This window comes from Atta cephalotes (genome assembly GCF_000143395.1).
Source record: "Atta cephalotes unplaced genomic scaffold scaffold00002, whole genome shotgun sequence".
Taxonomy (NCBI): domain Eukaryota; kingdom Metazoa; phylum Arthropoda; class Insecta; order Hymenoptera; family Formicidae; genus Atta; species Atta cephalotes.
The window spans coordinates 331,926-344,022 of record NW_012130066.1 but is presented as its reverse complement, the minus strand read 5'-3'; the positions used below and the strand labels follow the sequence as shown (position 1 = coordinate 344,022).

The 12,097-nt window shown below is 35.4% G+C and overlaps 1 protein-coding gene across 1 annotated transcript in view; it reads right to left on the bottom strand.

Moving 5' to 3' along the window:
- The window catches only part of LOC105619188 (sodium/hydrogen exchanger 3), a 19,708-nt gene that overhangs the window by 6,094 nt on the left and 1,517 nt on the right, over positions 1-12,097 (bottom strand). Inside the window, exons 2-8 of the mRNA XM_012200717.1 lie at positions 8,540-8,803; positions 5,702-5,898; positions 3,619-3,875; positions 2,784-3,001; positions 1,522-1,724; positions 741-830; positions 229-299 (exon numbers count right to left, since the gene is read on the bottom strand). Of these exons, the coding sequence (XP_012056107.1) occupies positions 229-299; positions 741-830; positions 1,522-1,724; positions 2,784-3,001; positions 3,619-3,875; positions 5,702-5,898; positions 8,540-8,803 (1,300 nt within the window). The remainder of the gene's footprint in view (positions 1-228; positions 300-740; positions 831-1,521; positions 1,725-2,783; positions 3,002-3,618; positions 3,876-5,701; positions 5,899-8,539; positions 8,804-12,097) is intronic.

Here is a 12,097-nt window from a genome sequence, read left to right as displayed (position 1 = left end):
TAAGTAACTAACTAACATACTATACTATATATATATATTATTATTATAAATTAATATTATATTATATATATATATATATATATATATATATATATATATATACGAAAGATATAAATTCTGTAGCTAATTTTGCTTCTGTTTATTATTTTATGCTAACTCGCATAGATTCTTGACTGACAGTTTGTATGTCATTGAGTAAACACGAAGTTATGACTAAAAGCGTCTTACTTATCTCGGACGTGATAGTTGCCGTGTTTTCCCAAAATGTCTTCGATACCCGCCATCGTATGATCCATTATCTAAGAATTAAGAGACAGACGTTATTTATCTTTCAATTTGACGAGCAGCGCAGGCGTCACAAATCCGCCAGGATTTGCCACGTATACGCGGGCAAACGCAAACGCAAGCAGAATGATGTATCAAAGTCCCGGTAAAAATTGCCGCTATATACACATTCTGTAATGCGGCTTGACAATGATGAACGTTATCCTATTTCACAGTTCGACCCTATTCTTCATATTGTACGGCTCTGTCGTTCCATTAAAAAGAAATACGTCGTTACTAGGATTCGAGGTAATAGGCTCCGTTATCGTCATATATCGGCGATTGAGCACGACATTATCGAATTTTTATACATCTATATCAGTTCTGCGATCGTTTTTGTTTCCCGCAATTTCCAGATTTCCAGACAACGACAACAATAACGACCACCGTCGAAATAATTTGGTCGCGTAACGTACCCTCTCGTGGATTCTCTCATTCATCGTCGGCTTTCTCTTCTCCGCCCTTTTAACATTGAGGATTTTGACGAGAGGTTTGATGGTGATCCCCTAAAAATAAGAGCGCGTTTACATAAGCGTCATCGCGAGAGCGAACTCGTGCAACACAGACTTCCAAGGGGTGTTCTAAAAACGTCCAGAGAACGTCCCTATGTCCTCTACGTGCCTAAAAACGTTCCCAGGATGTTTCTCGGATAAAATGTACGTGCTGTACATCGGAACACACTCGTGTTTCCGACGCGAATTATCGGTCAACGTCGAGTAAAATAACGCGCGGCTGATAAAACGCTTGACGCAAAAGTGTATGCTCAAGTGTGTGCGACATAGAGATATTAGGTTTCCGATCGATCGCGTGACAAAGCACATGTGCAGAGCCGAGCTTTTTTTTGCGGCTGATATCTTTGTATCGTTGCTCATTAATCGTTGATTAAACGGACGATCATGGTTTTAACAGGCGATCACTTCTTTCTCCTCGCCGCGCCGATGAAGTAGTAGTCAGTTTCTCTCCCTCGAAACGCGTGCCACTTTGGCCGCATCTCAAAATACGCGCGAGTCATCGGTTCCATGAAAAATGTTGCTGACTGGGTCGGTCCGATTTACTCGAGCAAGGTCTACAATCTTGCACTCCGCGTAGAAACACACGCAAACACTCGTCGTTACGCAACGCTTACGTGCATTCGTGTTCGCGAATCAAATTCGTCACGATCATGCATCGTACGCAGTCATATGATCATGATCCTACCTGGATGAATACGGTAAAGTAGATGACGGCAATAGTGGTAGTGACGAACATAGGTTGCAGAGGCACGTGTCTTGGATCTATAAGAAGCACCAGGGCGAATGCTACGGCGCCTCGTAAACCGCCGTAGGACATGACGAATTTCTCCACCTTGTCCAATTTGTGCAGCCGGAACTGATTCGCCAGCGCTGTCAGCACTATCACGCCTGGAACATGAATCCGAGCGAGATATTACAGCTGTACTATCCTCTTTAGAAAACGTGTTTTCAACGAGAAATGACCATCAATTAGATATCGAATTGTCGTCGAAATCATATCGATATTAATTCAATAAATCATTTTTCAGTAGATAGCAGTTCACGATAAAAAGAGTTTTCAAAACAATCTATATTTCTAATTGTCATATATGTATTTGTCTTTTCTCGATTTTTTTTCATTTGTTATTTAAAGTGTTACATAAAAACCTTCTCGGTTCTGTAAAAATCTGTTATAATCTTGTTACAATCCTGATCGATTTATTTAATTTAATAATCGAGAGACTCAATTGTCTATTATGAAGTGAATGCATCGACATTACATGTCTAATGAAATGCGTGACGTTTCACACAGGCTTGCTCATATCTTTCCACACTTTCCACACGTCAAGTGACAAATTGTCCGGTTAGAACAAGAAGCCATAAGTGAAACGCCGCGTCGCTTACGAGTGATGTAAGATACTCGTGTAAGTAAGAGTCAATTGTCTTTAAGTCCCATTATGATTTCATCATTTAACCGTATCATTTTACACGCCATTCTATTCGCCGGCAAAGCGATGCCCTTAACGTCCATCCAACTGGACCGGTCAAGGCTCGCGCGATCGTGTAAGAATTCCTCGACATGAATTCGCTATTATCACGCTACTTTTTCTCTCATTTCCTAGTTTTTTCTCCTCTTTGAAATATCCTTCTAAAGTTTTCCACGCCAACAGTTTTGCACAGACTATAAATTTTCTCTTTATTAGCTAATTCAGAAACAAGTTAAAATTCTATAAATTGTATTTTTCAAAAGTAGAATTTCGAAAACGTGAAATTGTACAATAAATAAGGGAATTTAAGAAGTTGTGTGTACAAGTATTTGAATCTCTTATGAAAAAACGTGATTGAAATATCTGCATATCCTAATCCCTCGTGTATCTCGTAATAGTTGTTTTAAGAACGTCAAATGGTAAGTAAAAGGAATTCTTTTCTGACATTCCCAATCGAATAAAATTAGAAAATCTGGCTTACCCATGGCTCGATAGATGGAGCAGAAGACTATCGTCATGACTACAAACCACGTATTCCAGTTGTGAGCATTGTTCACCGTAGCGACGCCGAGAAACATGAATATAATGGTCTCCGAACTACTTGACAGCATCTTCATTGTATACTTGACGGTCGTGTGAGACTTGTGCGATATATTGGCCTCAACGTAATTCTTCATCGTGATACCACAGAAGGTTATTCTGGAATAAAGGGATCACGAATTACAGAACAGGCATCGTGGCAATCACTATTTCGATAAAGTTAAGCTTGCAAGCTGAGAATCTTGTTTGTAAACGCGATAATGAAGGTAACTACGGCAGGAATTAAACCGTGTAGTGTTTAGAACTCTATTCGACATTGATCCATCTAATTCCTTCGCGGCAGATTCTTGGCGTTTATTTCAGTTTCCTTATAATTTCTGCTGAGTCGTGCCAATAGGATCAATGCAACAAGTTGTTGTAACTTATTCTTGAAATTGATACCACGAGCGTCGTTCATAAATATTTAATATTCAAGGTTAAACAGTTTCGATAATGTTCGTTATATTATATTGGGTTGTCCGGAAAATTCGTGCCGACTAAAATTTAAATTTTAGTATACATTTATTAAATTAAAATTTTCTGCGTTTCAATTTTCCTTCAACATCGGCACGAACTTTCCGGACAATCCAATAATAGAGGTGATGAGTTGTTGGATATTTCAATTTTTTAATTTTATTTAGCGATTTTTATATATTTGTTGAAACGTATATTATTGAAATGCCTCTTGAGGCTGGAGATGCCAACGCGATATGTCGAAAAGTCGATGATTTACTTACGCCAATATGCCGGACAAGTGGAAGATCTCTGCGCTAAGGTATGCCAAGTACGCCATCACGAAGATGAATATCGGCTCGATCACGCGCACCTGATGTGTAAACCTGGTCACGAAGCCAGTAGCGAAACCCCAAACTACACCTATGACCGTGCCACCGATCGCCACCACCAAAAACGAAGCTAGGCCCGACAGCACGTCCGTGTAAATGATCCTAGAAGGGCCCATCTCGCTGTACGTCTCGAACATGTGATAGAGCACCTGCGTATTCGTATTAAATGGCCTTTTACTTGGTCGTTGCAGTAACCCCTGACACTTTCCTTCGCTCGCCTCACAACAGCACGAAATTAATAAGCGATGGATCGTTAACGGCTCAACTCTTTTCGCATTACCATTCTTAGCTAGCACGACCCAATTTTTACTTCAAAGCAGAACATTTTTTTCGGACGGTTAATAACATATAAATATACGATATATATAGTGCAGGGATGTTGATCTATTTGCAGAGATATTCAGACTTGCGATGTAACAGATAAAATTGGAACGGAATGCATTTTTGGAAACGTCGCACTTTACGATGTTATATTTTTCTTTACTAAGCTGCAGATAGATTTTTTAAGAGTTAATTGTGCATGATATTAATAACCGTCAAGGCGCCTGGTCGGCGACGTTTATTAAAGTCGTCGCAACGGTGATATATACAAATCACGATTAGATTATATCGTTTTATTTTATTCAAGAGTATTACAGATTGCAGACATACAGGTCGCGTACAAATATGACATTAATTTTTAATTGAGGCGAAGGTATTTGATACTTGACCCGCGCTTATGGACAATGTGATCAATGTTATATCGATCGTTCGCCCGACGGAGTGCTTGTCGTTTGGCGGTATCATGTGCAAGCTTTGCTATATTCTATCTTTTATTTATCAGATATTCTAAAATATGACATGCAAGAGTGAGAGACAGGGTATTAATCTACGTCAACTTCAGGATCAATTCTGAGCGGATGCGAAAAGAGCAAGAGACCGATGACATACATAAAATAATTGCGGTAATAATTACGGTGCATAAAAAGATTGTATACGGTTGGAAAATTTATGTTAAATTTAACGCATGTCTTAAACGGTCCCCTAAAATTTTTATATTAATTTAATACAAAATGAATCTGTTAAAACACAAATATTATGTAAAAAATTAGCACCATAACACTAACATAATTTATAAGCAATCATATTTCTTCATTAAAATTACAATAACATTTTCTATAATATATTAAATTAACATGTTTCAATAAATTTAAAATTTATAATATGTTAAATTAACACAGTTTGTTTACTTATCTTACATTTTACATTAAAAAAAAACATTGTTTTTATATTATTTTATTTTATTCACTTACTCATAAATTATTTTAATTATTTAACACTAAGAAACATTGAACATCAATTTAACATAAAATATTCAAATAACACTATCACATTAAATTAAATTATAACACTCGGATTAAAAATTCAACACAATTTTAATGACTTGAGTGGACTGTTTCTAATGCAAATATAAAATGTTTTTTTACTGCATAGTTATTGTTATCTTTCTTTGGAAATATTGTTGATTATATTCTGATATTTCGCAATCATTAATATAAAATATTATATAGTTGAGAAATTTTTGCTATACGTAAAAAATGTATATCTATGTTTCTGTCTTTATGATTTATTTATTTACTTGTAGAATTTAGTTTTTTAAAAACTTATAATAATCTCATTAAAGATACTTTTATTTTTAATTTCATATTATGATTATAAAAATTTACTCAATGTCTTTATGCACTTAACGATTATTTTTAAAAAAGAAAATATAATTATATATTTTATTTTTCTTCTTATGCTTATCTATCAGATGCGTGCAAATATCTCATATTCGAGTGATTAGGATTGATCGGCTTTAATCTTTATGGCTTTGCTCTATATGTATCGAAGACCTTTAATAGTTCATAACAAAAGGACAGAGATTTCTGCAGCTACCTACGCAACGAACTCCTTGACGTGCAGCATCATGTAATGTAAATAATGTAATACTTACGACAGTGACCGCGTCGTTCAATAAACTCTCTCCGAACACGACGATGTAGAGTATCTCGTTCACATGTATCTCTTCGAAAACGGCCAGCACGGCCACGGGATCGACAGCACTGATCAATGCCGAGAATAGGAACATATCAAGGATAGGCGTCTCACAACCAAACATACCGCTTTTCCCCAACAGCCATAATGAAACACCTAAAGTGCAAATAGCGTTTTAATGATAGTAATGCGCGATCCAATATCTGATATCATATTTTTCGTGATTGTAATTCGCTTTAATTATCACGAATGTCGTTTATTAATTTGCTTTAAATACTTCTGAATAAATCGTCGATTTATCGAGATTATTATTATCCTATCGATTCTCAAAGTCACTGAACGTTGAACCGCGAGAAGTGAGAAAGAGAAAGAAAGAGAAAGAAAGACGTTACCAAAGATAGAAATTTGCATTATCAAATACCAGCGTTTCGCCCACGTGTTATTCGTATCTATCAAGTGCATTTTTCCTCCCTTTCGAAAGAAAGATATTACTCTTGGTATTGAACCCTTTGAAGATCCTTCTCGACAATAATAGAGTGTCAGTTTTTAATCTATTCCGATAGGATATTAATTAACATCATACTTCATAATTTCATGTTATTGATCGTTGTTGTGCTTACCATGTCGTTTCTTATTTGAAAGTTATGTGTAGTTCTAGAAAAGCAAAGACCTTTCATTTCGGTCACGAGTTTCTTAAGAGATTAATTCAATTAATCGAATGTCGTTAGATCTAATCACGGTAGTTACGGCAAACATTCGTTGAAAATAATTAAATTTTAATGTAACGATGCCGCGTCTCATACTCCTATCTTATCTCACATCGTTTTTAAAAGTTTTGCCATTTATTCGCAATATTTGCGTCTCTTGAAGAAATTTAAGTTTGTGTATTTTTCTATATATTTTCGTTTGTGTAATTAATTAAAATTGTATTAAATTTCGATATTCAACAGGATTTTAATGAAAATCAAAACTACGAAAATTACAGCCGTATTGTTCTATATTTCTTTTCAAAACGTTATTAAATAAATATTATTGATTATAAACAAAAATTTGATTCAAAATTTGTTGAAATTGAAATAATTTAAAGTGTAATATAGATAGAGAAAAGATCACAAAAGACAGATGCGAAAATTTTAGGAAAGAGATTATACATTAATAACATTCTATTTATTAAGAGAAATAAGAAAGTACTTTTTACATTTATTTTATATCTCATAAATGCTTACAATGACATTTACGAAACACTTTATAATACTATTTGGCACACACAGTTTTGACATCTTTTACGATAAGAAGTAATAGCCTGAAAATATACTGACAGCTTTTTATGTCGTCATCAATCCTAATCAATAATCGCGTCCGTAGCGTATTACGCTCGACGTATCTATCTTAACCTATTTCGTTATTTTAACGCGATTTTATCAAGCATTAAATAACTTGGACTTCGTCAAATGTTGTTATCGGTTTCGTTCTTTTCTCTTTTTAGTCATAGCGACAATTTCGCGTGAAATTTGTGGTTATCGTGGTGTCACGATCGAATCGCGCGTTATCAATGCGGTGATAGCGGATGACAATTGCCACATATGCTTTGCACATCATTGTCGTCGTCATCGTCGTTATCATCGGCGTCGTCGTCATCGTCATCGTTGTCGTCGTCGTCGTCGTGGCTTGCCCCGCGCATCCGCTTCGACACACGCTATTTTTGTTCTCAAGCCGCGCATTTTCTCTACGTTTTCAAGACGAACATCTGCGTTTACGCTAGATCGCGAACAGACCATGAGCAAAAGTGAAGAATGGAAATTCCACCGTCTGCGGGGGATGGTCGGAGTGTTTTATTTATGTATGCTTCTCTTTATATACATGTATAATGTATGCAAACAACTTGTTTAACCTCCTTATTACACTTTCAAAGTTTTAATTAATTTTTTTTTAGAATTTTTTTTATCTACGTGCGTCGGAACAGATTGTTTAGCGGACTGCAAATTAGAGTTGAAATCTATTTTTCTCCTTTGCAGCAATTTATTTGTTGCAAATTTCAAAACTCGTAAGACTAAGATATTATATTATAGTTAAAAATATTACACTGAAAGAAAAGATTGGCTGAATATGGCATAGCATTTTTAATTGATTGCAGCAGTCAATTAAAAATATTATGCCATATTTTACCGTTTAATTTGCTGCAGCAGCCAATCTTTTCTTTCAGTGTAGTTTTATAATATTTAAAAAAAATATAAGAAACTATATTTTGACTTGATTAATCAGAATTAAAATTAGAATTTTCAAAATATAAATATAGATATATAAGAGCAAATATTGCTACGCGAACATTTAATTCGAACGTTTGATTCTTCACTAAAGTTTCATTTTTTGATACGATGCCAAACAGACGTTAACAGCTTAATACAGTTGTACCAAGTATATGCGATGAGGGGAAATCTTTTAAACTGTAGGAAGATTTATTTATCTTTTTAAATATAATATTGTCTTAGAAAAATAAGTTTTAATTATTATTGAAAATGTCATAAGTTAACGTTATGATTATATTTAACTTCGTAACATTTTACACTTGAAATCACACTCGGAGGATCTCACAGTGTTGCTTAATCCCGAGGATAGATAAGTATTTCTATATATAATCGGAATCGGTTTGCGTGGGCAAGGCGAAAACGAAGTCCGAATTACGATCGGTGCGCATCGAGGGAAAAGAAATAATATCCGAATCGAAAAATTGTCCTAACGACACCGATCGACCGAGGCAGCGGGTGTTGTCGCGTCGTGTTGTCGCCGCTTTACTAACCTATCGACATCGTATTTAATACAGTTCCAACAACAGCGAACAGAAGTATCGTCCCGAGATGGTCGAAGAACAGCCGATTGGGCATGAAGTAGCCAGCATCCAGGATGATGGGCGGCAGCATATACAAGAAAAACGTGTCGGGTGTTAGCGGCGAAATGTGAACGCTGCTCGCCTGGAATAGCAACAGGCCGACGATCACGCCGACAGCGATCAGCAAGCAGGACTCCGGGAAGATCTTGTTGAGCTTCGGCGTCATGTGGAAGCCTGGACGCCAATCGTTATGTTAAATATGTCATTAATCGTTAGTTCAGGAGACCCATAACAAAGTCTGCTCACGAGCGACTTTATCAAAACCCTATTAGAGGGAAAGGTATATTTCTTCCTTTAATTAATCCTTTGTTTCCACACTTTTTTTTTGTTACTTATTTCGTCACACTAGATTTATAAGACTCACAATCAGTATAAACTTTTCTGTGATATTTAAATATTAGGGATGTATTAGGGATCGTAAAATTACCGGACATCGGATATCGGACATCCGGATAGATAGCCGGATATCCGATCGGATATCCGAGAAGGCAATTTCTTCGAGTCGGATGTCCGACCGAATTTCGAGAAATCTTCTAAGAAGAAAAAAAGGCCTATAGAGAAAAAGATTGTAATTTTGCAACAATGTATAAGATATTATAATATCATGAGTATGCATACTTATTTCTAGAATATTTGTGTAAGAAAAAAATCAACAATTTAATAATATCAAATTTCTACCGGATATCTTTCCGGATAATAGTAATGTCCGGCTATCCGGTCGAATAGTAAAAAAGTACTGGATAATACCGAATACTTTCCGGTGCATCCCTACTAAATATCAATAAGAGCTTATAGTTAGTGTACAAATATTATAGGTTTAAATATTGTATAAAAGATAGCTATGTGTTTCGTAGGTATTTAAATCAATTGTAGATGCCAACATTTCGTGAACATTGTAGTTCACTTCATCAAGGCAAAGAGCAGCTTGATAGGATAGTATCAGGTTGCCCCTTGCATTGATGAAGTGAACTGCAATATTCACGAAACGTTGGCATTCCAACAATGGACCTAGATACGGAGATAATCCGTTAAACGCATAGCTCATTTATAGGAAGTAACCATGAGAGCCTCAAAATTAACAAAAGATAATCATATCAATATCAATATCTTCATTTCATAATCATATCATCATCATGTATATTTGCCTTTATCATTATTTATAAATTAGATTTTTATATTATAAAAAGATAGTGTTTGTAAAAATGCACGCGTATAAATTTTTCGCTTGGATCAATTTAACCTATGTCTACAAATTAAATATACAAGGAGAAAGTATACGTATGTACGATTTCTAGTAAGATTTTGACAAAATTGCTTGTGGTCAGATTCTGTTATAAGGTCTCTAAGTAGGTCGCTCTAATCTTTACAATTCTAATTCGGAATTCAGATCCCGATCAACCGCAGAGAAACGTGAGAATAATCCGTAATCTGCAGCGTCGGAATCATCGAAATTACAATCGGTCTCAATCGGAAAATTAACCGTGACAGAACACGTGGCATTCTGCAGCAGCGAAGATTCCAACGGAGTGCAACGACAGTTGCAACGTGTCGCATGCGCTACGCATTTCTTCACGCCCGGCACGTGGTATCTCCCGCTCGTGGAGGGTTCTGTTAACGCGTGTCGTGTTGTATCGCATACAATGTATCCGTGAACGTGTTCAATATTCTATGCATCTTGTTCGATATTTTCCGTGGAATCTTCGCCTCGCTCATGGATCTTAATGCGATGAATGAGCTGCTAAATACGTAACGGAATAAGTTTACTCTGACTAGATATTTTCAAATTCAAAACAAATTTATGTTGAGGGATAAGAAGAATATATAGGATATAAAGATAAATGCAATAATAGCAATCTATTTTTAAAAAGTAGTACACTGGAACGTGTACTTCGTAATAGCGAATCTCGAAATAACAAAATCCCTTCCATGTTTAGTGGTGTGAGTGGAGTAGCGGTAAAACCGCGTCTCCAATACAACCCTGAATTTTATGATTTACAAGAAAATCTCACGAATTCAGATCTTAATAAAACTTTGTATACTTATAGCTTACATAAATAAATGAATTTAAAAAGTATCATTAGCGGTAAATGCTTTTAAGAGATGAAATCACCCTTTATATGTAGGTTTAACTTCTTTCGTCTTTATATCTCAAAAATTGTTGGATAGAAAAAATTATAATACAAAAATTTTATAATAAAATTATCTTTATTTACGTCAATAATATTTTTTAAAAATAACTTTTTAAATATGAATTTTGCAAAAATTATTTCTTAAAAATATTGATATAAAAATTTCATTTATAAATATTATTATTGAGTTCGTGCCGACTAACCTATATAATTTAATAAATACTAAAATTTAAATCTTCTGCATTTAAATTTTCCTTCAACATCGGCACGAATTTTCGACAATCCGATAGTATAAAAGTTTCATCAAAATCAGAATTTGATACTTCGCGAGGTTCTTTTGTTTTAAAAGTGAAATGAAAACGACTTCATTATTATATTCATCATGTGTTATTAGGAGATTCGTAGTAGTGTATTATTCGTATTTTGAAATATAATATTTGACAGGATTATTCTCTATTGAAAGCAGGACAATCTTGTCAAGTATTTGATCTGATCGCATTATATACAAGTTACAGTGGAAGTTATCAATGGAAACTCACAACAGTAATTTAAAAAAATCTATTTTATTTATCTATTCCGATAAAACATTCTTTTTGTCAAACGTAAATTTTTATGCCCCGCCAAGATATTTGCGCAACTGACGTATGTGAATTTTATGTAGGCAGGTGTATTTTATTCTTGCCCGTTCGTTCACTTTCGTGACTTTTACCACCGCTCTGTCAGGTGAACAGAAATATCAGCGGCACAGTTTGTTTCTTCAACCACCACGTCTCGCCGCGTGCTTGCGTATCCACGCGTGCGTGTAACGCGAGTGAAATTGCACGGAGAGAGAAAAATTGCGCGTCCATCGAGTTTCGTATTGCTCGAACGGGTATCCAGTAAATGGAATGCTAACGTTCGAGTTCATTCGGCGCTTATCGTGCGCCGCGCACACAAAAATGAATCTATGTGCATCGTGAAATATTATATCGTAAGATACTACACTCTTGAGTCTTTGAGTACTGGAGCATCTTTATGGATCTTGAAATGCAAAATCGTGGCTTTTCTGCCGCGCGAGCAATTTTTCGAGCTTGCAAACGAATGTGTTATATAAAATATCGAATAAAAATTCGTATCTTAAATTATAATTACTTGTTTTTCATTCCTTTAATTTACATCTAATAAATAATAAGTCATAGAGAGAAAGAGAGAGAGAGAGAGAGAGAGAGAGAGAGAGAGAGAGAGAGGAGGGAGGGAGGAGGAGAGTAGTAGTAAGTACGTACGTTAACGTTACGTATTACTTACGTACGTAACTAACTTAACTTTTAACGTTTTTCGGTTCGTCTACGTTCCGACCTAC